The sequence below is a fragment of the Equus przewalskii genome, chromosome 2, assembly GCF_037783145.1.
Source record: "Equus przewalskii isolate Varuska chromosome 2, EquPr2, whole genome shotgun sequence".
NCBI classification, from domain to species: Eukaryota; Metazoa; Chordata; class Mammalia; order Perissodactyla; family Equidae; genus Equus; species Equus przewalskii.
The window spans coordinates 106,890,419-106,917,023 of NC_091832.1; the positions used below are offsets into that span (position 1 = coordinate 106,890,419).

General features: G+C 41.3%; 1 protein-coding gene across 1 annotated transcript in view; it reads left to right on the forward strand.

The window, feature by feature from the left end:
• NDNF (neuron derived neurotrophic factor) overlaps positions 1-26,303 on the forward strand; it is a 40,535-nt gene extending 14,232 nt beyond the window's left edge. Inside the window, exons 2-4 of the mRNA XM_070609209.1 lie at positions 15,761-15,949; positions 22,464-22,588; positions 24,279-26,303. Coding sequence (XP_070465310.1) covers positions 15,762-15,949; positions 22,464-22,588; positions 24,279-25,672 — 1,707 coding nt within the window. The 5' untranslated portion in view covers position 15,761 and the 3' untranslated portion in view covers positions 25,673-26,303. The remainder of the gene's footprint in view (positions 1-15,760; positions 15,950-22,463; positions 22,589-24,278) is intronic.
• Positions 26,304-26,605: the final 302 nt, after the last annotated feature.

Consider the following 26,605-nt stretch of genomic DNA (forward strand, 5'->3'; position numbering starts at 1 on the left):
GGCTGTTTGGACTGAGAAGAGAGAGCGAATCTGAGAGAATATGCAGCAGGTTGATTGGCAAAACTTGATGGTTAGCAGGACATAGGGAGTGGGAAATCAGGTCACATTGAGGTTCCTAGTTTAGTAACTGGCAGGACTGTGCTGCTGAGGTAATATGAACATGTACTGATTTTTTTTTTTTATGGTGAGGAAGACTGGCCGTGAGCTAACATCTATTGCCAACTTTCCCCTTTTTGCTTCAGGAAGATTGTTGCTGAGCTAACATCTGTGCTGATCTTCCTCTATTTTGTATGGGGGATGCCACCACAGTATGGCTTGATGAGCAGTGTGTAGGTCTGTGCCTGGGATCCAAACCCGCAAACCCTGGGCCGCTGAAGCAGAGCATGCAAATTTAACCACTACGCCACCAGGCTGGCCCCTAATGTGTACTGGTTTTCATGCAGCATCTCAAGCAACCCTTCAGCAGCCTTGTCAGGAACTGCTGTTCCCTTTCAGTCAACAGACATGGAAAGCGAGGCTCAGAGCGGTTATAGTTACATGACCTGCCCTCAGTCACAACGATACAGAGGAATTCTGGCAGAGGAAGGAATGGGGCCCAGATTCAAATTCCAGCCTGACTCTGAGTCTGGCCTGGCGAGGCCCATGCTGAGCTGGTTCATGCCATTGGGGGGTAATGTCTGGGCACGGGAAAAATGGGTTTGGAGTTAAGGATCTGTCTTGACGCTTTAGAAAACAACTACCCCCAACTTCCTTACATAGCCTCAACATTTTAGGATTTTCTGATGGGAGGGATTTCCAATTACCTCATTCTCTGCTGTAAGCTTCTTGAATGCAGTAGAATTAAGCATGTATTTGTTTAGTGCCTGCTTTGTGCAAGAACTAAAAGAGTCTATGTAGAGGATATAAAGATGAGTAAAAAGTCATTTTTGTCTAATGGGCACCTACTTGAATAAACTCATATTATGTAAGCCTCGTGAAGAGCCTTTTTTTCTGAAGGACAAGAAAAAATATAAAAATAGCTATAATTCAGGTGAGATAAGAAAGTACCCTAAGAATCAAAGTGTCTGGTTTCACCGGAGGATTGTGATTCCGCCTTATCAGAGGTCCCCCGGGGCCTTGCAATAGGCCCTTAATAAACACAGTTCACTTACTGCCGGTGTGCAGAGAGAGCTCAGATAACAAGCCATCTAAGTAAACACCACACTCCTGCAATCCTATTAAGACTCTCCCCAGAGATTTTACAGCACTCTTTTTTTTTTTTTTGGTATCTCCCTCCGGAGAGTCAGCAAGCATCCTTCCTCTGTCAGGACACCTCCTACTCTTTAAACTGCTCTTTTCAGTTTAATGGCTTTGTCAGCCAAGTCTTGGTTTTACTGAGCTCCAGTCTCCTTCTACTTCCCCGTGATGCCTTGCCGGCCGCTGGCTCTGGGCTAGCCAGAGCGCTTCTGATCCCTCTTCCATCTGATAATGGACCTTAAGACATCTGGTGTCACCGCCCATCCCAGCACCCCTGGGTTTAACACCGGTCTGTTGTTCCTTACCTGATGTGACTGTCGCGGCCTCAGTGAGTCAGTGTCTGTCTTCTGGTACCGAGGGCTTGCCAGTGTGTCCGTCTTGGTGGCTGACAGTTGCGGTTAAGGCAGAGATGAGGCCGATTCCTGATATGAAGCCCAGTTGACTAAATAGGTCCTTCCTATGGGTCTTCCTCAGTTTCCACTCCGTAAAAAGTCCGTTCCAGTCCCAACACTCTGCATCTCTCCATGGCTTACTCCTCTCCATTCAAGTTCTCGCTGAAATGTCATTTCCTCAGAAACCACTCAGCCTCAACACATTACTAGCCTCCATAGCCCCGACCTTCCCCCCGCCATAGGGCCCTTCCAGCCTCTTCGCCTGTTTCATTTTCTTCATAGCGCTTCTGCTCTCTGGAATCATCATATGTAGTTGTTCACTTGTTTGTCATCTCTCTCACCCAGCACACTGTAAGCTCTGCCAGCACAAGATCATCACACGCCTCGTCCATTGCTGTATCTCCAGGATCTCAGGCAGTGCGCAGCACCGAGAAAGTGCCCAGTAAATGTTTGTTGAATCAGCCAGTGAACTCTGTAGTTCCATCATGCCTGCTCTTTTCAGAAAGTTTCTGTTGTCACTGCCTTGTCGATGGGTATCACCTTTTCTTACATCACTAGAAGCTGGGTTATAAAAGATTTCTTTGATCAGAACCTTAGGGAAGAAGCAGCTATGTGTTTAGCAGACACAGTTGGCAGAATTACCAAAGCAATTTTTAAAACCAGGTTTGTCATAAGAACAGGAATATCTTTGAACTTGAATAATTTAAATACCTGGTTTTGTTAGTAGGGTGAATAGAACTAAAAAAGCCTTTGAATTCTAAAGATCCTTGAGAAACTGGGATGTACTCTGTGAGATGGATGGGGAGCATATAAAAACTAAAGGTTGTTGCTGATGGATATGTGAAGAGATTGATTGTTTTAGAATCTTTTGTTCCTGCTCCAGTATTTTGGTTTAGTCTTAGTTTTATCCTTGCTGTCACTAACGAACAAAACGAGTAATGATCTCGATTCAGAAGACAGAGTGGTTATTCACTTTGGTCCATTGGTTAATCAGAATTTAATGAACACTTAATATGTGTGTTACAAAATGTCTGAAAAGATGGCTGATTTTTCTCCTTTAGAGTATTTGACTTCAAAGCTTGGCGTCTGTCCTGTGACCTCGCCGGTCACCTCTTTACTTTCTCCAGACTCCATCTCACTGAGCTCACCTCTTGCCTCTTCCATGCCTCCACTGTGTAGTCCACCTTATTCTCATATGATCTCACTGCCTTTAAGGTTCCTCTCCCGATGGTGCTGCCCGCCCGAGAAGTGCTGGCAGCATCCCTTGTATGATAGTAGGCGGTGGGTTCGCAGCCTCTCCCTTTGGACACAGCTTATGAAGAAGTCTGGTCTCTTCGGCCAAATTGCAATGTTTTCTTATGAGAGTTCCTTCAAAACTTCCATTTCTGTCTCTCTTAGCTTCCTGCTAACTTATCATAAACAGCTCCTTACCAGAACTAAAATATGCCCTTGGACTGCTTCCTCTTCAGTGTACTGTGACAAATTAGTCAGCCTCAAATATTATGCATCCCTTCACTTGAACTATAAGTTCAAATAAACAACTACTGGTGTGTGTGTAGACAATATTATTTGTCCACCTTCCCTATATCCAGCAGATTCCATTTCCCACCATGATGACTGAAATCAACACTTCTGGTCTTTCTACCCATTCATCTCGCACTTGCTACCCTGGCCTGTGCTCCTCTATGTTTGCTTAATATAAAGATGAAATCTTCTTTTCTCCTCTTTTTTCTTTTGTGTTTTTTTTTTTTTTAGAGGAAGATTAGCCCTGTACTAACTACTGCCAATCCTCCTCTTTTTGCTGAGGAAGATCGGCCCTGAGCTAACATCCATGCCCATCTTCCTCTACTTTATACGTGGGACACCTACCACAGCATGGCTTTTGCCAAGCACTGCTATGTCCACACCCGGGATCCGAACCGGCAGACCCCGGGCCTTCAAGAAGCGGAATGTGCGACCTTAACTGCTGCACCACCGGGCCAGCCCCTCTCCTCTTTTTCTAATAACATATCTCATATAAGAATTAGCTTTTAAAAATTGCATCTAAGACAGCCAGCAATTCTTAAATTATTTGATGCCACTTGGAAATTCTGCTTGACTGATTCATTTCTCTCTGATTTCTTCCATCTTGTCATTACTTATACTTTATCATTTTGTTGTACCTGTGTTCTTATAATCAAGGACTACAGGAACACGGGTTCCTCTCTTTTCCTAACTTCCTACCTCCGACTCACCTGCACATTCTGGTGGCCTTGTGTGTAAAACATATCCCCGACCTCTCCCCTGCCCTCCATCTCCTCTGCGAAGTCTAAGCCACCGTCATGTCTGCCGTGCAGGACTGCAGTAGCCTTCCTCTGATCTTTTTGTTTTTGCAAAGATGAGATCATTTTTTGTTTTTGTAATTATCCCCTCCCTAAAATCCATTTTCTACACCATAGGCAGAGTTATCCCTAAAAACATAGATCAAATCCTGGAGCTGGCCTGCTTATAGGACTTTGCATCACACTCAGAATAAAGTCCGAGCTCCTTAATATGGTTGCAGATCTGTATGTGATCTGCCCTTTGCCTTCACGCTCCCCTTTACTCTCTCCGTTGCACCTTGATATCCTTTCCTTTCATCAATACCCCAAGCCTAGTGCCACCTTAGGGCCTTTGCACCAGCTGTTTCTCTACCTGGAACATTCTTTCTCCTGACATTTGTTTCGCCAGCTTCCTCTCGTTCACATCTCAGAGTAATATCGTTTCCTCCAAGAAACCTTCTCTAAACTGTGCATCACCACACTCTCTCTCACACAGGCCAATTTTAATTCTCTGCATAGCAATGAATACCCAGCCAGTCATGTTTTCTTATTTCTGTATCTGGGCACGCACTATCCCCCCACTCCAACATGGCTTCCTGAGAGCATCACTGTCCCTAGAAAGTGCTGGCATGTTCCAAGGACTCATTACATATATGTTGAGTAAAAAAATAGTGAAGGTACTGACATTATTGAGCTCTGTTGCCCAAGTATGTAAGCTTTGTTTTTATAAGTAGATTTTAAATAACTGGGATATTTCATTTGAGCCCTCAGATCACCCAGTTCAGTTCAGAGTACGGAGTCAGTACTTGGAAAATTCTTATTCTCTTGATCTTTAGTTCTTTTGACCATATTTAGTTTTTCGTATCTTAGCAAATCTATGGAGTATCTTACTGAAAAGTTCCCTTCTTGGCTAAAATAGCTGTAAAAATATTAAATCTATGATTGACGAACTATAGGTTTAACCTGCATTAAGACTACAACAACTCACTTCTGGTGTCTTAATGATTATTTCCAAGGGAATCAGAATTGAGTTTACTCGCTAACAGAAATTCACATGAATATCCTTCTGTGCTAGCTACCACAGTTGTGGCAAACCCTCTCCCAAGGTTAACCGACAACAGTAACTATTAAACGTGAAATAAGTAGACATGTTTCCATAAAAGTAGGTTTTTCTTCACTCCTGTCCTTAGCCTCTTCTTTCTTGTCTTAGAATTAGGTGCGGAGGAAGCCTAGTTGTGCTGTGCATCCGTGAGAAACTTCTTTTGTCTTAGCTGCCAGCTTTCATATGAGATACAGTGAGCTGAGCCGAGACTCTCCGCGGTTCACACGTGCAGGGTCCCATGGGAACACCTGGGCCGAGGAGCGGTCCACAGGGATGGGTCTCCTGCCTACAGCGGGGGTCTCCTGCCTACAGCGGGGGTCTCCGACTCTCAGTCTGTGATCCTTCCGCTGAAGCTGCTTCCCAACCTTGGGGGCAGCAGGGGAGGGAAATTCTGTGTGGAAAAGAAAAGTAGTGCAAGTAGTGATCTTTGAAAAAGTAGCTCGTTTTGAGGAAAGACTTGTTCTTGCCTCCGTAGTCTTTCCCAGTGGTCTGAGGACATGGTGTGAAACTTCAGCGGCCCTCTTAGAACCCTCCCCAGGAATTCCAGCAGTTGCTCGGAAACAGGTTGTAAACCGTTAAGCAGTTATCTTTTAGCTTTCTGTTTTCCCATCCTTTATAAAGGTAGATGTTGCTTCTATGACCCATCACAATTAGTTCCCTGCTGATCTCTCTTTATCCCTGTGTGAGAATATTTTCTTCCTCCCTTCTTGCTAGACCATACATAGCTCAAGGAGAGAGGATGTCTTGTGTTACTGGCTCATCCTTCAGGGTCTAGCACATAGAAAGTGCTCAATTAACGTTTGTTTAACATCCAGTGAGGCATTTCTACTTCTGTGCCTCAGCTCCTGATCTCCCCACCTCCATCTCCCTTCCCCAGGTCCAGTTCTTTCTTCTCCCCTTATCCTACTTCCTTTCTGAGCCTTGCTCTGTCTCCACCAGCTCTTGGTGAGCCTTCACTCCAACTCCGTCAAGCAGTGATTATCTGAGCCGCTGTTTTACTTGTGGTGTGTTACCTTCCATTGCAGGGTACTTTTATGCTTAATTAATATCCACTCAACTTGATTGTAAACAGCGGAACAGTATGGGTCCATATGAAATATCTTTGTGCTTTGTTTATTTTTAGGATGTTACCCACAGCAGGGACTCCGTATTTGTTGACCATGACAATTTATGTCTCGTCTTCTAGGCTGATACATACTGTTGCTCGATGCTCCTGGCATGCTGCCATGTCCCATCTTAGCTAAATTTCAGTGGAGGATGGGGTGTGCAGTTTGTTAACTGCTTTGGGGAACGTTGCACAGGAAGTCATTTTCATTTTGTTGCAGATCAACAGGAAATAAGGCTTAGCTGCCAAACTAAAGTAAGAAAAGCAACCAAGCATATTATTCCTCCCTTAGGGCCTTTCGTTATTCCAGGAATCATTAGCTTCTCCGAAGATAGTGGGAATTATCCCAGCTATCTCAATTGCACACACGCAGGAAATTTTGATAGGGGGAAGATATTCAGTATTTTGTTCCAGTTTTACTTTGCATTGTCTTCTAAATTGCTTTCGAATTTACATGTCTTCTAATCACCTATCAGATGCATTTTAGGAGATCTACTCGTTTCTTTAGTGAAATGATCTGGCTTCCTGGATCAGAGAATCCTCCTATCTATGGTACATTTATTTTGGCCATTTCTATTGTTCATTATTCTTTTTATTGGCATTAGTGATGGTGGGAATATGGGGTTACTTACTTTAAAATCTGATCCTCTTTCAAGCTGTTCTTATTCTGTAGGCTTGGCCATCTTTTAAAACTAGAATGCCCTGGCCTTGGCCCTGCTATGAACTGCACACCATGAGGATCAAAGAGGAGGGGATGACAGAATGGAAACTTTATTCCAATCTTTGGCATGTTTTAATTTTACATTGCTTTTTCTTACTAATTTAATTTCCTTCCAGAGTGAAAGTTGGCAATCATTTAGAGAAGTGGTAGGGGAGGTTGGAATCGTAGTTGAAATGCATGTGAAGGTCCCTAATCCATAGATTATTGACATAATGAACTCTAAAACCCTTAATAATCATTCCACTATGTAATGACAGCCTGCACTTAGAGAGGTTTAGCTTGTGGATTCTGTGCCTCATTCTGGCTCCTCTTTGTTGGGCTGTAGGAGTCAGCATATCTCAGGCACTCCACAGTTACTTCAGAACAAGATATACCTAGCCCATGCCAGCGACGACTCCTTTGGGCAGACCAGGAGCGCTTCACCTCCCTTGCCTTATTTCACCCTTTGAAAATGTGGAAACATACCAAACCACAACATGCTCTATTTCCCTCAAATTTTCAGCCACAGCAGAGGGTATTTCTATATTTATAAGAATGACCAACTAATTTCAGGTAACATTTTCATTGTTGCAAAGGACAACAGAACAAAACAGCTTCTGGAAGATCAGCTTTTTTATTGCAAAGTTTCTGCCTTGAAAGAATCTGTGCGTCCACATTAGGCATTCATGGCAGATACCGGGCCATTCCCCCGACCAAAGGTGTATTTTTTTCTTTACAGCTAGATCAGATGCTTCAGATTTATCATCAGATGTGGCATGGATGAGTCACACAAAAACAAATGCCCTCGAGTATAAAAATAGAAGTTAAAAGCCTAAATATTTGCATTTAAAAAGAAAAAGAAAATAATCCGTGGCAGACCATTCCTTGGAATTATCCGCCCTAAATTATAATCATGCACTTTCCACTCTCTGTAATTAAACATTAGGTTTCATTTATTCCAGATGCATTTGCCTCAAGTAAATTCAGAATGCCCATCCTTCTCTGGGGTCTGGTAAATTTATTTCATGTCCGTGGCCTCCACGGGATTGGGCGCATTTGATACTTTTTAAGTGACTCTTAATGACACTATGAGCCTTTTTAATTGTATACTTTGTGTGGCATATTTGTACTGATGAATCTGATCTTATTAAGATTTATAACATGTAATGTCTATAAGAGCTTGATGACATATTTTGCAAATACATCCACATGTTTCTGCGAGGAACTTGCGAGACCTTGGTGGTTGGCGGTGGAGCGATGGGGGATTTGCTTTGCTCATGTTACTCACAGGTCGGCAGAGCTGAGGGTTGCTGTTCTGATGGATCTGGAGTGCTGAGAGAGGTCACAATGCCCTTAATTTATGTGACACCTTCTATTCAGAAAGCCTGGGACAGTTACACAAAAACCTGAAAGCACTTTTTCTTTACCAGATTTGCAAATTTCTTACATTAGTGAGAGAATATAACTAAAGAGCAGTCTATAAATCTTAAAGGCAAGCTTATTAGTGGTTTGAAATAGTCCCTTACTTTTAAGACAAGATTCTCAATTAGGGTTTGTGGTTAAAGCCATTTAATATACTTTTTAAAGTAGCGAAAAGTTAACCAAATTTATTTACTTATTATCAGTTTACACAATTTCAATAAGGTTTTGTTTTCACTAAGTGAACCAGTGGTTTAACCGAGATAGTAAACTGACTAACTGATCTTATGTAATTGAAGGTAAATTTTGCAAAATGACAGCAGGGAGCTTCTGCAGACATCCCAAGCCAAGTTTTATTTGCTCTGAGGCATACTGTTTTTGTGGTGATACTAGTCATCCTGCGTGTTTAGTTGATACATTGGTAAATTATTCAAGCTCTCTTTCATTTTTCTTTTTTTTTTCCCTTACCATTTGACCATTTAACTGTTCTCAAGCATTTCAAGTTTGCAGGAAGAGGATATACTAGTCAGTTTGACCATTTAAATACATAAAAGGCTTCATAGAATAAAAAATTGAAATCAATGCTGAAAATAAAGTCTTAGAATTATTTGTCTGTTTTCAGTTATTTATCGTCTGCTCTACTCCCTACCCCTAATGGAACAATAAAAATGCTTCATTTTTCTTCATTGGCATTTTCTTTAAAACCAGTCTTCAGTTCATCCCCTGCAGTCCATACTCCCCCACGCCTCTCTGTGGGGTGAGGCAGCAGAGAGCCCAGCAGAGAAGGTGAAAGAGACAAGCGGGAGACGCAGCCTTAGTCATCACAGCCCTAAAACCTTCAAGAGGAAACCACTCTCCACTCTTCCTGAACTCTAGTGTTTACCCACTCACCAGGGAGGGGGCAGCAAATATAAAAATAAATTTTTTTTGAGGAAGGTTAGCCCTGAGCTAACATCTGCTGCCAATCTTCCTCTTTTTGCTGAGGAAAATGGGCCCTGAGCTAACATCAGGGCCCATCTTCCTCTATTTTATATGTGAGACACCTGCCACAGCATGGCTTGACAAGCGGTGTGTAGGTCTGTGCCTGGGATCCGAACCTGTGAACCCCAGGCCGCTGAAGCAGGGCACACAAACTTTGCTATGCCACAGGGCCAGCCCTATAAAAATAAATTTTTATAGGTAAAAAGTCCTTCTTTTAGAACCACTTCTCATTTACTCCTACTCTAATATCAACTAACTGAATTCGCATAATGTTTCTAAATAGTTTGACCTTAAAGATGTGAGTGTATCACAAAAAATAATTCTATTTAAAGTGTTTAACCTTTCAGTGCCCAAACCTCTCTCTACCTTTGTAAGCACAGAACACATGGTTAATCTTTGGACAATTATATTTTAAAAACAATTTCTCTTTTTAATCTTTGACACATTGGCATTCCAAAGGATAAAACTATCTCACATCACCAATAATCTAAATTATTAATAATCAAGCTTAAAGATTGAGGTGTATCAAATCATTAGGTCCTTTTCCTTTTCTCACTTCTGTCTTGGCAGGATCTGAAGGTGTGCGCGAAAAAGGAAGAAGGCGTCTGACAACATAACCAATATTAGAGTTTTCAGTTAGCATCCGTATTCTTGATTCATCAGAACTTTTCGTTTGAAACAAAGTCAATCTTCTCGGTAATAGGATAATACCATCTTGTTTTGCTGGGCTGTGAATAATTGTGCCGCCGAGGTGATTGATCTGCCTAGCAAGATAAAAGTACTTGGAGTCATCCTAGCAACTTTCTACTTCTGGTGGAACTAGGCCAACCCTTGATTGTAGAAAGACAGCAAGATTTCTTGTACAGACACGTTTCCTAGGTTATCCATCAGATGCCCACGACAAAAGAAATAATGCTGAAAGAAAATTTCTGAAAAATCTTGTTTAATTTGAACTTCAAGTCTAGATAAGCTCTGGATACCTAGAAGTAACAAAAAGAAATGAGAGGAAAAGTTATGCCATTAGAGGGCACTTTTGTAATCTTAGAAGAAAAGTCTGTTCTTATAGACTGGCTTATCCAAGGCTTATCCTTAAGAATGTATTTTCAGTTATTTATTTAAAGTGACTAATTCTCAAGCTGAATGTCTGAGAGAGACCATTTTATTGGTAGGGAAAAAAATCTGTAAAATCTTAAAACCACCCTTTAAACAATGTCTAACTAAAGCTGTAAATTTGAATCAGTGAAGATAAGTTGTAAAAATATGCACAATATGTCTGCATAATAGTTTTTGATTAGCTATGTTCAATGCTCCTTTTATTTTTACTTATTTATTTATTTATTTATTTGTGAGGAGGATTCACCCTGAGCTAACATCCATTGCCAGTCCTCCTCTTTTTTCTCTTGAGGAAGATTAGCCCTGCACTAACATCTGTGCCAGTCCTCCTGTATGTTTTGCATGTGGGATGCCTCCATCAGCATGGCCAGGGAGTGGAGGAGGTCCACACCCGGGAGCCAAACCTGCAAACCCAGACTGCCGAAGCAGAGAGGGCCAAACTTTAACCACTCTGCCACGAGGCCGGCCCCTTATCGCTCCTTTTAAATACATCTCGTTAAAATATTTTCTGCCTGTAACCTGCTCAGATTGAACAAATGAACTGTCCCTAATAACTGAGTACATTTTTCCCTGAAAACGGATGAATGTTACTAGGTAACATTTTGAAAACTATAAACCTACAGAATATGAAGTCTTGTGTTTTGGATTATACTAACTTTTTTTCAGTTTTATTGAGAAATAATTGACATATTCACTGTATAAATTTAAGGTGTACAGCATGATGGTTTGATTTACGTGTCTTGTGAAATGATTACCATACTAGGTTCCGCTAGCATCCATCTTCTCATATAGATACAATAAAAAGAAGAGAAAAAAGGGATCATACTATTTTTAAATACTTTTCTGAAAAGTATCTGTTTTGCTCATTAATTGATGTGGCAATTACAATGGTTAAAATTGTTTCAGAAACAAAAATTGTGATGCAGTAGAAATTTAGCTGGGGAAATACAGTATTTTTTATAAAGAAAGCAGGAGATGAAGCTGAGTCTATTCCCTATTGGTGGTAATCTAAATACAAATGCCTACCTGAGCCAGTAAAGTGGATAAGCCAGTAAAATAATTCAATAAGTAAAAGCTTAGTGTCAAGAACTGTGCAGAGTGTGAGATTTTACCCTACTTGCAAGTTAATGAGTTAGCCTGACATAGTTTCCTGGATGTTAGATGTCACGAGACCCCTGGGTCAGAGACAAAGGACTTTATTACTCAGAGCAATAGCAGAATCCACAGTATCATCCTTTTCTCCCACTGGCACCCTGACCCCAGTTCCCACAAGATAACGCAAAGAGGACCAGACGGCACCAGCCCATATAGTGGGGTTCATCATAAGAGAGGATCCCTGAGCTTAAGGAACCCAGATCTTTTTTAATGGGTAGTAATCCTGCGGGCTTTTTGCCCCAGAGGTTTTATCTTCCAAGGCTGTCCACTACACAAACATCCTTGAAAAGATAACATGAAACAAAGGCAGTCGGTTCCTCTGCTCCCAAAATATGCAAAAACAAGTGCAGAGACCTGTGGAGAATTGTCTGTCAACACTTACTCTGCATATTCCTATCACCTGAAGTTGTTCACTTTACTAAGTATTAAATTGCTACATAGCTGATGTGGGGAATATGTGATCATCATGTTTACCACATATTTAAAGTCACACATGATAAATGGTTCATGTTCCTCACATCATATTGTTTTCACTATGTGATCTTACCTGTCAAAGCCTTGGTCTGATCATTTTTGACATGAGAAACATAATAATGCCTCCCTCCTAGGGCTGTTGCCAGCATTACATGAGATAATACGTATAAAGCACCTAGAAGAGTGCCTGGCGTGCCACATGTACACAACAAAATTTACTAATGTTGTTGCTATTAACTCAAAATTTCTCTCTCTCTTTTTTTTTCTTTTTTTTTTGAGGAAGATTAGCCCTGCGCTAACTACTGCCAGTCCTCCTCTTTTTTGCTGAGGAAGCCTGGCCCTGAGCTAACATCGTGCCCATCTTCCTCTACTTTATACACGGGATGCCTACCACAGCATGGCATGCCAAGCGGTGCCATGTCCGCACCCGGGATCCGAACCGGTGAACCCTAGGCCGCTGAGAAGCAGAACGTGCGAACTTAACCACTGCGCCACTGGGCCAGCCCCTCAAAATTTCTCTCTTATCTTTAGCTGATTTAATAAAGAGAAAGTTCTTCCCACAGGCAGCTGAGGATGCTGGGAAAACTCCCACCAATCATAACCAGCTAGCTCTCTAACTCTGGGGCTGACCTAAATATCCCAAATATCCTGGGGCATTGGCAGCTCGTCCTGCTCAGTGGTTTATGGTACTGTGCAATTGACAGCCTTAGGGGCAAACGTGGAGCCTAATGAGGTGAGGCTGCCCTTGAGCGTTTCTAGGGCAACTACGCGCAGCATCCCCTACTCAATTGCCACCTTGACATGTTTGCTCTCAGTTCCTAATGAGTGCAGAAAGCCACATTCTAACCACTTCTAAAGAGACATTTTTTCTTTCTTTTTTTTTTTTGTGAGGGAGATTGGCCCTGAGATAACATCAATCTTTTTTGCTTGAGGAAGATTGTTGCTGAGCTAACATCTGTGCCCATCTTCCTCTATTTTATGTGGGATGCTGCCACAGCATGGCTTCATGAGCAGTGCTAGGTCCACACCAGGGATCCAAACCTGTGAAACCCAGGCCATCAAAGCAAAGCGTAGTGAACTTAACCACTATGCCACCGGACCTGCCCCTCTAAAGAGACATATTTTATTGTCTGGCCTCTTCTGTTCTCAGGAAGCAAAGATTCAGGGATGTTACTACAAAGTAAACTGAATATATTTTATTGTGCTGAAATATTAAGTATTTTTTAACAGGGGTGGCATATCAAATTCTATTCAGATTTTCCATTTCTGTTGGCTACAGGAGGAAAGGCATCAGAGTGGAGGGACCAAAGGCTGCAAGTGGAGGTCCCATTTGGTTTAGTCCATGTTCCTGTTTGTTTCAGATAGGTTCGCTGAGTTCTGGTTTTGATCCATCCAGCCATGCTTTGTGGATCTAACCCTTGTCTGCTCCTGGTAACTCACGTGAGCCCCCGACATCCCCAGCTTCCCTGGGATTTCATCTCAACAGTTGTCTGGCTATCTGAGGCACAGACTATCCAATGAACCTGAGGAGGCCTGGTCTTATTCCTAACCTGCTAGGAGTTAGTAGTCAGTCTCAGAATCATCACTCATTTTCAGAGTTTAGAGAGTTTGAGAGCTCATCTATCCAAACCCTTCAGAAAATTGTCGTCCAGCGTGGTTAAGTGAATTGCCTAAGATTACACATCCAGTTAGGAGCTGAAACCAAAATGTAAAGTTTCTCTTCTCTCAGTCTAGTTTTCCTTCAACTACGAGACAATTGAGAAATAGAGATGGGAAAGAAGAGCTTCCTGGGCTCTTCAGTCAGATCCACCTGGATTGATCTTTTCTCTTTATGTAAAAGGAGGTTTGTTCTATTTTTTTTTTTTTTTTGCAGGCTTTTTTTGGTGAGGCAGATTGGCCCTAAGCTAACATCTGTTACCAATCTTCCTCTTTTTTTTTCCCCTCCCCAAAGCCCCAGTACATAATTGTAAATCCTTGTTGTAGGTCATTCTAGTTCTTCTGTGTGGGACACTGCCTCAGCATGGCTTGATGAGCAGTGGGTAGGTCCATGCCCAGGAGCCAAACCGCAAAACCCCAGGCCACCAAAGTGGAGTGCGTGAACTCAGCCACAATGCCACCAGGCTGGCCCCAGTTTGTTCTTATATAAGAATCATACCTGCTTCACAAAGTTATTGTGAGGACTCAGTACAATAATGCAGTTAGTGAACTCAGCACCGTGTTTTACCCATGGGTCCTCTCAATTACTGCAGATATTTTATATGGAAAACTGTGGAACACATGATAGAAACAAAGTATTGAAAAAAGAAGTTAAATGAACTTTTTAAGCTCACTGTGAAAAACTGCTTCTCACACTCTCATAGAAAGAAAAGCTTGGGACCAACCCTGTGGCCCAGTGGTTAAAGTTCCACGTGCTCCACTTCAGCGGCCTGGGATTCGCAGGGTCGGATCCTGGCTGTGGACCTACACACCGTGGAGGCATGCCACATGCAAAGTAGGGGAGGACTCGCATAGATGTTAGCTCAGGGCGAATCTTCCTCACCAAAAAAAAAAAAAAAAAAGGAAAGCTTATTCCCCTCAAAAGTATTTTCAGTTGTATGAATCTATTTTTGATAGCACTCAAAGAAAGATAGAATTAAAGTCAAATGATGGTTTAAGTAGAAGTGACCTCATAGCTATAGTAATGACTGTTTAGAAATAAAACTGGTGTTCACTTCATTTCAAATTATCACAAATATTTGCACGTGACTTTCTCACTATTTAAAGTACTTAAATGTGAAAACGCTATATTTCCCTAATGCTTGAATTCCTTGATATATGTTGTCAAAGAGAGAAGGGAAACAACTCTTACACCGTTCTCTCTGTGAGGGAAAAAAGGCACCCAGTCCTCAGAGGAAGCAAAGCCTTTCACTAGCGCTTGACATGAAAAGAACTTGCCTACTTGAGGCTTCCTGTTGGGACACAGAAAGGTGTAGAAGATGGTGTCCTTGACAACACCCCTCCAGCAATGTGCAGTAGAGGATGATCCATAATTACTCATGGCATCTTTGACGAAAGTCAGAGACAAACGCCAAAATGTAATGCAACGAAAATACTCTGCTGGAGTAGTAAATATATAACCTTGCTGGAGGTGAAGACAGACGACTGACTGTACAACCTTCCAACGGTCTCACTTGATCTGGGAGCGGGAATCCAAGCCCGCTTTCTAATATGGTACAGTTTACATGTAAATGTTGTGTCGAAGAGTCTGGTTATCTGGAATAACTAGACTGCTAAATAGCTCACCTGTGATTTTAGACAAATGACTCAACCTATGAGAAAGTTAAATCTCTCTTTATAATCTCTAAAAATCTCTGATTTATGAATCTGATTTTAGGAATGAGAATAATTCTATACATGTATAACCCTCAGTCAAATTTCAAGGAAGAATAAAAATAATTGTACAGTGGTAATTTTCTGGCTCTTAATGGGTGTGCGTGACTTATGTTATGGCCCAAGCTTTGAGACATCTGTATACAGATATCTACAGTGACCTTATTGGCTTCTGCCGTAATGAAGTGGGAATTTTTTCTCTGAACACCCAAGGAAGTTAATGCATCAAGAGTCCTTTCATTTCAGAAGCTTTTGAATCTCTGAACTTCAAGATCGTGTGCATGTATCCAAAGTACCCAATACAGCTTTAACTTTCTGTCAAAACTAAAACAGTGTTAACCCTTTAGAAAGTTTGCAACTTGCCCCAGCGTCTGCCTGCAGAACTAACCTAAGCCATCGTTTCCGTTGCCCCAGGATGGTGCCTCTCCGCTGGTGTCTGCTGTGGCTGCTCTTACCACTCAGCTCAAGGACTCAGAAGCTACCCACTCGAGATGAGGAGCTTTTCCAGATGCAGATCCGGGACAAGGCGTTTTTTCATGATTCATCAGTCATTCCAGACGGAGCTGAAATTAGCAGTTACCTCTTTAGAGACACACCTAAAAGGTATTCTTCTTTTAGTACTTCCTTTATCAAAAGCTCCTCTAAAAAAGAAAGTAATCTTTTAGACATAGTTTAGAAAATGTGCAGTCAACCTCTGAAAAGCGTTGTCTATCTTCTCTAAGTAAGAAAAAAAAATATGGCAGAGCAACTTCTAAGGATTAAATAGAGGCTCTTTGATTCTTGCCAATTGTGATCTCATTTTGGGTGGAGAGGGCAATCTTTGCATTTCTCACATTTTGGAATGATTATTTTCTTCAGGACAGTAGGAAATTTCTAAGAAGGACTCTGTAAGATTAAAATGAAATTAATTGAGTGCATATGATTCTTCAAGGATTTGCATTAACTCTTATAAGGATAATATCTCTTCGACTAATATGATCAGATTCTGAGAGAATCAAACCAAATGGTGATAACAATTGACACAGTTCATTTACCTTTACTCCACCATCAACAAATTGGGCTCACATAATGCTTCTCAATATTTTGACATTTAGAAATTACATATAGAGCCAGCCCTGATGGCCCAGCGGTTAATTTTGGTGTGGCCGGGTTCAGTTCCCGGGTGCAGAACTGCACCACTCATCTGTCAGAAGCCATGCTGTGGTGGCAGCTCACACAGAAGAACCAGAAGAACATAACAACTATACACAACTATGTACTGGGGCTTTGGAAGGGAAAATGGAGGAAAAAAGGAGGAAGATTGACAACAGATGTTAGCTTAGGGCAAATCTTCCGGTGCAAAAAAAAAAAAATATATATATATATATATATATAAAAATCATATAAATAAATATGTGTATATAAATATCATATAAACTAATTATATTTAAAGTTACTTACTTTGCAGTGCCCAAACCTCTTTCTGCTGTATTTCAAATACAATTTCTCCTTTTAACCTGGGATGTATTGGCGTTCCAAAGGAGAAGACCATGTCATGTCATCAATAATCCATTTTCCAAAGATTGGGGTGCTTCAAATTCTTAGGTCATCTTTCTCCCGTCACTTCAGCCTTGATGCACAATACTAAAGGAAGGCGGCTCACCCCTTCCCTGGAATGGCCCAGGCGCAGTACCATCCGGTCAGTCTGAATGACAGCAGGTGATCCATTTTCCTGTTTTGACCCACGTGATATATTGTTTATCATTTTAGCCCTGCCTGAATGAAATTATTTGTTTGAATGAATGTCATAGATTAGGAACTGACTTATCAGTAATATATAAAATAATTATGAATCTTTCAATGACATTCAATTTGTGTCCTTGACATAATTTATGTCAATGACAATTCAATTATATCATTTCAATGACATAAGAGTGAAGGCACAAAATGCTAGGATGATTCCATTGAAAGAACTCAATGTCCTCCTACTTACTGAGGCTCAGTCTGTGAAAACAGGACAGGACATAGGAGGCAGTCCTAATAATTGAAATGTCTTAAATAGCAGCTGAATTCTTGCTGAACACACTTTGCTTTTCATGTATTTTGTCTCTTGAAATTTTTGAGTGAATCAAAATTTTTCTTTAAAAATTCCTTTGATTTCCCAAAAGCACTGTGTCCTGCTTTGCTGTATTTTTTAAGTACAGTATTCCACACCATGTAATCATAATCAGTTTAGCAAATAAATAGGTTAACCTTGATCTTCTAGTCTCTTAAAAATTAAATAAGTTTTGGTTCTGAGTTGTTTTTAAAATTGCATTTTTTTCTTTGAAACAATGTGTTTTTATTACAAGACATTTGAAAACAGTCAGCACATACTCGTTTCCTCCCTCTGATTTTCTTTCTTTCATTTGTTCATTCTTTCTTTTTTCCCACAAATAACGATTGAGGGCTTTGATATCTACATTTGGATGAAATGTTAACTTACACTAGTGAAGTAAAGAGTTTCAGCCACAATAGAAACATTTCTGGGGCTGAAATATGCAATGAGAGGCACACTTAGACACTGTTGATATTACAGCTGAAGATGAAATTCCAGATAAAGTGTAGCTGCAGCAAATAGCAAAAGACAACAAACTCATTAATTATTCTTATGTTTATCCATAAATTCCACAGTCTAAATGGCTCATGGAGTGTTTATCCCTCAGCTTTGGCATTATAATTTGGAGCATATCCATCTCCTTTCTGCCTCCCTCAATGGTCAGTAAATACTTGGAGCACATAGCCCATGCCCCGTCCTCTCTCGTGGCCACTATCTCCACGAGTGCTTGGTGCATGGTAGACAATAAATGTTTGTCAAATTGTTAAACTGTATTCAGATTATCTTTTATCCCTAATCATAAGTGCTTCCATGTGAAAATGTTGACTTAGAGGAACTCCCTGCTGTTTTATATGTATAAGGATTACCTTGTGGAATGCAAGTGTAGTTTTATTTATTACTGGTTGCCTATGGCCTATACTTAACTTACTAAGACACAGTTGCTTATTTTGGGAAATAAACTACTTTCTTGTTTGAAATGAAAACAGAAGGTAATAGATGAACTTGCACGCTGCTCTCTGCTTCAGCATCGGCTAGCTCTGCTACCCACATAAAAAACAAAAACAAAAAGTTTTGAATGCTCTTTTACTTACATGAGGCCAAATAAATTATTTTGCCACACCTATTTCTTTATAACACAGATAGATTCAGTTGTGCTTATGTGGTTAATATCTCCCATGCAACCTGGCCGAAGGAACAAAGTTCCACTCTTCAAAAAGTGGACTGAATTGAAAATTAAACCATCTGACATCTGTTCTTAGGGTGCTTATGATACATAAAATTTCCACACGGTAAACAATTCTGTCATCTAGTTATTTTGTCTGGATAACTGTCTAACTTCCCTATTTTATGAACAAGTTGTTTTTGGTTTTATAGGGTCTTTATTGCCTTCCCACAGCCCTATCTTCACCCTCCATCTCCTCATTCATCTTTGAATAGTGAGGGGGAAAGTACGTATATTTCCATTCTGATTCTGTATCTTCAGATAGAAACAGACTCTAGGTGTTAGTATGCTCAGGCAGGAACAGTAAGGTTGGTGCTAGAATTCTTCAGTTCTATTCATTCATTTAGTAATTCATTCATTAAAAAATGTTTATTGGGGCCGGCCCAGTGGTGCAGCGGGTAAGTTTGCACATTCCACTTCAGCAGCCCGGGGTTCACTGGTTCGGATCCCAGGTGCGGACCTATGCACTGCTTGTTAAGCCATGCTGTGGTAGGCGTCCCATATATAAAGTAGAGGAAGATGGGCATGGATGCTAGCTCAAAGCCAGTCTTCCTCAGCAAAAAAGAGGAGGATTGGTGGCGGATGTTAGCTCAGGGCTAATCTTCCTCAAAAAACAAAATGTTTATCAAGTACCTACTACATGCAAAAATCTGTGCTAAGTGCTGGAAATACAAAGACATGGAAAATGAACTCTAAGTGGGCCCTTGTGAGGAAAATGACATTAACCAAATAATAATATAAATATATAGTTACAAATTGCAATAAATACCCAAAGTAAAAAGTATAGGCAACTCTGAGAGTTTATAAGAGGACTTGATCCAGAATGAGTCGTCAGAAAAGGTATCCCTGAGGGAGTGACGTTGAAATATTAGTAAGGGCAGAGACGTGTATTTCAGGCAGAGAAAGCAGTATCTCGATGGCTCTAAGATGGCGTGCAGTCAGGGAAACTAGAGAAGCCCTATGCGGTTCAAGCACAGAAAGCAAAAGGGACAGTGACATGACAGTGAGATAGGCAGGGGCCCCACCACGGAGGAAGCTTTAGACTCTGTGAACAATTCAGGACTTTTTCCCAAAAGCTAAAATCTAAAGCTGTTCATTAATTCATTCAACACATATTTATTAAGAATTCTCTTAGTGTCTAAGTTTTCATCAGTGAACCAAATGCCACGCCCTCTTGTAGCTTTCATTCTAGTTGGGGGAGATGAAAAAATAAAAAAGTAAACAAAGAAATATATAATGTCAGGTAGTGATAAGTGCTTTGAGGAAAAATGAAGAGGAGTGAAAGGGAGCTTCATGGGGAGGAAGGTGGTATTTTACATAAAGAATGAGAGCAGGTCAATGGCAAGATGGTACTTGAGTAGCGAGCTGATGAAGTGACTGAGCAAGCAAGGTCAATAGCTGAAGGATGAGTATCTCAGGTGGAGGGACAGCAAGTGCAGAGGCCCTGAGGCAGGAGTCTGCCATTTATGTTCCAAAGACAGCAAGGAGCTGAGTAAAGGAGTTAGAGACGGGGAGGAGTAAAGGAGTTAGAGAGGGGGAGGAGGCGAGTTTAGAGATTTGGTTGGGGACCCAAATCATTTCAAGTTCTCTGGCTCTTACTCTGAATGAAACAAGAAGCCCTTAGAGGGTTTGGAGCAGTGGGGAGTGGTATGTTCTGACAGGTGGACAAGGATCACTTCACCTGGAAAGGGGTCAATAAACTAAGGGGGCCAAAGTAGAAACAAGGAGACCAGTCAGAAGACTACTGCAGCGCTCAGGCAGGAAATAATGGTGGCTTGGATCAGGAGTTAACAGGGAAAATGGGACCAAGTGATGGATTCTCGCTATATTTTAAAGGTGGAGCCAAAAATGTCTGCTGATTCAGTGTATGTGGAGTGGAAGAGAAAGAAAAAGTCAGGCATGGCTCTAAAATGTTTGTCCTGAGCAACTGGAAGATTGGGGTTGTCATTTACTGAGACAAGACAGACTACAGGAGAAGCTGATTTGGGGGAGAGAATCAGAAGTTTGGATTAGATACCATAAGTTTCAAATTCTCAGTGATATCTAAGTGAAGATGGCAAGAAGATAGTTGTATCTAAAATTTAGGGAAGAGTTCAGGCTGACAATTTAAATTTGAGCATTGTTGACATAGGATTAGGTTAAAGCCATGAGCCTGGGTGAGATTGCACAGGGAACGAGCATAGAAGAGAGACGTCCACACACAGACCCCTGGTTCACACCACGGGTTAGAGGTTGGGAGGTGAGTAGGAACCGCGGAGGAGACTGACAGAGTAGAGGGCTACGGTGGTCGGTTTGGAGAGTGTTGGTGATGGATGTGGAGAGAATGGAGAGGAAAGAGACACCCAGGAGGTCCAATCTACAGGAGGGAGAACTTGCTTGTTCTTTGCCATGGAACCAGCGAGTAACTCTGAGCTGGCTAGACTTGAAACCAGTGTTTCCCCATTTGCAAGATTAAAGGCTTTGAAAGATAATTAAATGAAATCATCTAAGTTATTCAGAATAAGAATATATAGCATTGATGTAGTTAGGCAATATTTTTATTCTCTTTGAAAAGTCTCTTGAGCCATAAAGAAATCTCAAAGGATAGCATAGAGCAGAATGTTTGGATTTTTTAAAATTTGTTTTAAAATCACTGGATAAGTTAATTCAACAGAAAGTCTTGTAACCACAGACCCTCTAAGACCAGTTCAACTGACCCCATCTTATCAGCAGAGTAATTAAGAGTGATTTTTCAGGAACTGAGACCCTTTGTCCAGTTCAGGCCAGTTGAGACCACCAACCCATCAACTGGGCCTGCACAAATGCCCAATAAGTGACCTTTTTGATGTCAAAGAGCTAAAAACTCCACCCTCAGATAACACTAGCACCACCATTTTGTGAACACGTGTCCTGTGAAGAGCTATAAGCTTGACTACACTTGCGCAGACCATCAATCACCTCACTTCTCACCTCCAATCATCTACCTCCACACCTCAGACCGCCCTGCCCCTCAGCCCATAAATTGTGCCCCAAGCACTGGATCAGGGAGACAAATCTGAGAGCATACGCCCCTGTTTCCTCACAGATGGATCTAGCAATAAAGCTGATTTCTTTTCCCAAAAGCTGATGCTGTTAATAATTGGGTTTTCTGATGCACGTCAAGCAAGAGAGCCCCAATTTTGTGCAGTAACAATCTTAGTGATAGAGAAAAGTGTCTCTCCACTGACTAACACAGTGATCTTTACTTTAAAAATGTTTCTCAAATGGTGACTAAATAACTCTATCCAAAAAGATATGGAATAGTAAAGCTGTGAATAAAGTCAATCATGGAAAAACATGAAAACTGTTATTTTGGCAGAGACCAACATGCATTTTAGAACTACAATGCTGTGAAAATGATCTTTTGAAATAGTTGGTGATTATGTCAGAGTGCCCTAAGGGTAACTTACAAATTGATCAGCAAATTTACGGAAAACACAGCACCTGGAAGGCAACATAGCTGACAATTCCTCTTGGTTGTGACTTCCTTTGCAGTGGAAGGGCCTATGTTAAATAACACCCCAAAACAGGGAAGTGTTGATTCTTAACTCAAATAGCATGTTTTAGTTCAACATCTTTATATGATTTCACACTGTGTTGATGGTAAATCTGGTGGCAGATTTACCTGGTTGGGCTATGGGACTTCCACAGTTAATGCTGAAAGTATCAAGATTTGTGTCAAACAGTAGTTTTATTCTCTGTTAAGTGAATAAAAATTAAACCAAGTGATTCTTCCAGTAAGTCATGACTGTGAGTGTTAGAATGAATTATCTCCGTCTGATTGGTCCATTTTCCCACAGGTATTTCTTCATGGTTGAAGAAGACAATACTCCCTTATCAGTCACGGTGACTCCCTGTGATGCACCTTTAGAGTGGAAGCTGAGCCTCCAGGAGCTGCCGGAAGAGACAAGCGGGGAAGGCTCAGGTAAGCAGGGCGACAGATCTGGCCCCAGAACTCTGCGTGGATGGCTAAAAGGTTCATGAAACATACAGCCCTCTGTTAGTGGGAAAACCAGAGTAGATTCATAGGTGAAGTTGGGAATTTTGCAGTGGAAATGAGGGAAATGGGGATGGCATCAGATGACAGTGATCTTGGTAAAATGAAAGGTTAGGAGAGACAGGTGTGGGGACTGAAGGAACAAGGAAAAGGCGAGAGGTTTGGACTAGCTTCTCTAGCTGTGGTTTGCAATCTTGCCTGAACATTGGAATCGTCACTGAGGGCCTTCAATACTAATGATGTCTGCCTTCTATCCTCAGAGGTTCTGATTTAATTGCCCTGGAGTGTAGTCTGGACATTGGGACTGTTAAAAGTTCCCCCCAGGAGATTCTGATATGTGTCCAAAGTTAAGAATGTCTGATCTCTGGGGAGTAAAGGGTGGAAACAGAGAGAAGCAAAGGGCATTCACCACCACTGGAAGTCCAGGAGGAGAAGATAGTCAGTAGGAGGAGTGGGTTAGGCGTTTAAGAAGAGGCAGATGGTAGAAAGCAAAAAGCAAGCTCCAAGGAAATGAGGAGAGTCTGCTGAGGCCCTGGAGTGATGCAGCTCCCTTTAAGGGGCGAAGACATCATAGCATAAAGGTGAGGCTTGACCATGGGTGCCAGGCACAGGGTGCTAGCAAGCTGTGATACTTAAACACTGATTGGGGAGTGCTGTCATTAGGAAAATATTGACAGTGCATAGGGGGAGCGTTGAGACTGAGATGGAGAAGATGATTAGTTGTGTGATGGTCGTGTTAATCTCATGGTTTAGGTATGTGAAATTCTACATACCCCGCCCTCACTCTGCAGAGATAAGCTAGAAAAGGTTCATTCCCACTCTGGCTGCCCAGTTCTCTCCAGGTCCTCTAAACCTCTCTACACACGGATATCTGTGTGATGTCTGATATTAAGAGTACAGAAGATGGAAAAAATGAGGCTGGTTTCAATACTTCCCCTACATTACTCCTGGGCACGTGTTCTACACATTGAAAATTAGGTCTCTACTGGTGCTTTACATTGTGTACTTTAATGAGATTGTCCAGTCCTGCTAACAAAACTGAAATCAGTGAAGTGGCTGGCCAATCCAAATGCAAGCCAATAGAATCCTTTTGGTAAGCAGATTGACTGTTGTGATTAATCTCTAAAAGGGTTGCAGTCATTGACCTAAAAATTCCACTAACTGGAGTCTGTCGTGAAGAAAGAATTTAAAATCAGAAAAGCCTTACAAATTTATAAGAGCATTATTTATAATGGTCAAAAATTAACCAATATTATTGCTTTGATGATGTAATATTAAATGAGAAAAACAAGATTCAAACGTGGAGGTTTGTCTAGGTACATATATGCATGATAAATGTTATTAAATTACAGAGAAAAATGGAACAGTAAGATCAATTGCATAAAAATATGTAAGAGTAAAGACTGGATGGAAATAACCCAAAATATTAATAGAAGACTGTCTCTGGATCATGAATTAATGGATGATTTTTTATCTTGTTCCCCATTTCCTAATTTTCTACTAGGAACATGTATTATTTTTATAATGGGGAAAAACTAAGATAGTCTTAAGAACGCAACTTAAGGCAAGCCGCAGCCTATGCCCTGATGTGTATCCTGTGCTTCTCTGTGTCTCCTAGGTGATCCAGAACCGCTGGAGCAGCAGAAGCAGCAGATCATTAATGAGGAAGGCACAGAGTTATTCTCCTACAAAGGCAACGATGTGGAGTATTTTATATCTTCGAGTTCTCCATCTGGTTTATATCAGTTGGAGCTTCTTTCAACAGAGAAAGACACACATTTTAAGGTCTATGCCACCACAACTCCAGAGTCTGATCAGCCCTATCCTGAATTACCTTATGACCCAAGGGTGGATGTTACCTCCCTGGGCCGCACCACAGTCACTTTGGCCTGGAAACCGAGCCCCACAGCCTCTTTGCTGAAACAGCCCATTCAGTACTGCGTGGTCATCAACAAAGAGCACAACTTCAAAAGTCTGTGTGCAGTGGAAGCCAAACTGAGTGCGGATGATGCTTTTATGATGGCGCCAAAACCCGGTCTAGACTTTAGCCCCTTTGACTTTGCCCACTTCGGATTTCCTTCAGATAATTTGGGTAAAGAACGCAGCTTCCTAACCAAGCCTTCTCCCAAACTGGGCCGGCACGTGTACTCCAGGCCCAAGGTGGACATTCAGAAGATCTGCATAGGAAACAAGAACGTCTTCACCGTCTCGGATCTGAAACCCGACACCCAGTACTACTTCGACGTCTTTGTGGCCAACAGCAACAGCAACATGAGCACTGCTTACGTCGGCACCTTTGCCAGGACCAAGGAAGAGGCGAAACAGAAGACAGTTGAGCTAAAAGATGGGAAAGTTACAGATGTCTTTGTTAAAAGGAAGGGAGCGAAGTTTCTACGGTTTGCTCCAGTCTCTTCTCACCAAAAAGTCACCTTGTTCATCCACTCTTGTCTGGATGCTCTCCAAATCCAAGTGAGAAGAGACGGGAAGCTGCTTCTGTCTCAGAATGTGGAAGGCATCCGGCAGTTTCAGCTTAGAGGAAAACCCAAAGCAAAATATCTCATTCGACTGAAAGGAAACAAGAAAGGAGCATCTATGTTGAAAATCCTGGCCACCACAAGGCCTAGTAAGCAGGCGTTTCCCTCTCTTCCGGAAGACACGAGAATCAAAGCCTTCGACAAGCTGCGCACCTGTTCCTCGGCCACCGTGGCTTGGCTGGGCACTCAGGAAAGGAACAAGTTTTGCATCTACAAAAAGGAAGTGGATGAAAACTACAATGAAGACCAGAAGAGAAGAGAACAAAACCAATGCCTGGGACCAGATACAAGGAAGAAATCAGAAAAGGTTCTCTGTAAATATTTCCACAGTCAAAACCTGCAAAAAGCAGTGACCACAGAAACCATTAAGGGTCTTCAGCCTGGAAAATCTTACCTGCTGGATGTTTATGTCATAGGACATGGGGGCCACTCTGTGAAGTATCAGAGTAAAGTCGTGAAAACCAGGAAGTTCTGTTAGTTACCTTGTATAGAGATGTATTATGTAGAACTCCAGGAGAGACATTAAATCACTTTAAGTATAGACTGACTACTCTCACAGCTGAGAGAAGTTGCGAGCTGAACTTGTACTGTGGAATGAAGGATATCAACTTGTGTATATTGGTGTTTATATAAGTAATTGTTGGAGGAGACTTGTTCGAGTGTGCCCCAGCGGGACCTAGTGTCTGATGGCCGCTGATGTCCAAGATAGAGGACATCTTGAAGGAACTGCCATCCCTTGCTTTGACCACTGCATGAACTGCTTCTAAATTATTTTATTACCTAAAAATTTAAAATATGCCATTCATTGCACACATCCACAAATGCAAATCATTCCTCTCTATAGATGCTAGGATATATATAAATTATTTTATAAAGTCTTGTTTCAAATGTCAGTGTTTCTATGATTGTAAACTATTAAAATCTTTTCCTGTTAAAGTACAGATCTAATCTAAGTATATTAAGTGGACAGGCCTCTAGTCAGTTATATTGCTATTGTAAATTCTTATCTGTTGAGTAAAATGTTTAAATACTGTATGTATCTCATGTACAAAGTTGACATACGTTATATTCATGTACATAAAATTAAAGATATTAGATTATATACTGTTCATTTCCCAAGCAGCTAGCTTGGTGTATTCAGTTTCTGTTCTGTCCCCAGACCTGCGCCTTCACATAATTTGGCACTAGAATTGACGCTTTTTTAATAGTTATAAAGGCATGCTGCATCTCTCTAAAGTTACTGTGGCATTCGAGACAGTTATTACGATTTGCATTTTGACAGTGAATGGGAGCTAGCTGTTGTGAGAGGCGAGAGAGCTCCGATGGACTTGTTTTAAGTGTACGACGGACAAACCACACATGGTAGGTCATAAGTATTCAACAAATCGCCCTTAATGACCTAAAATATATT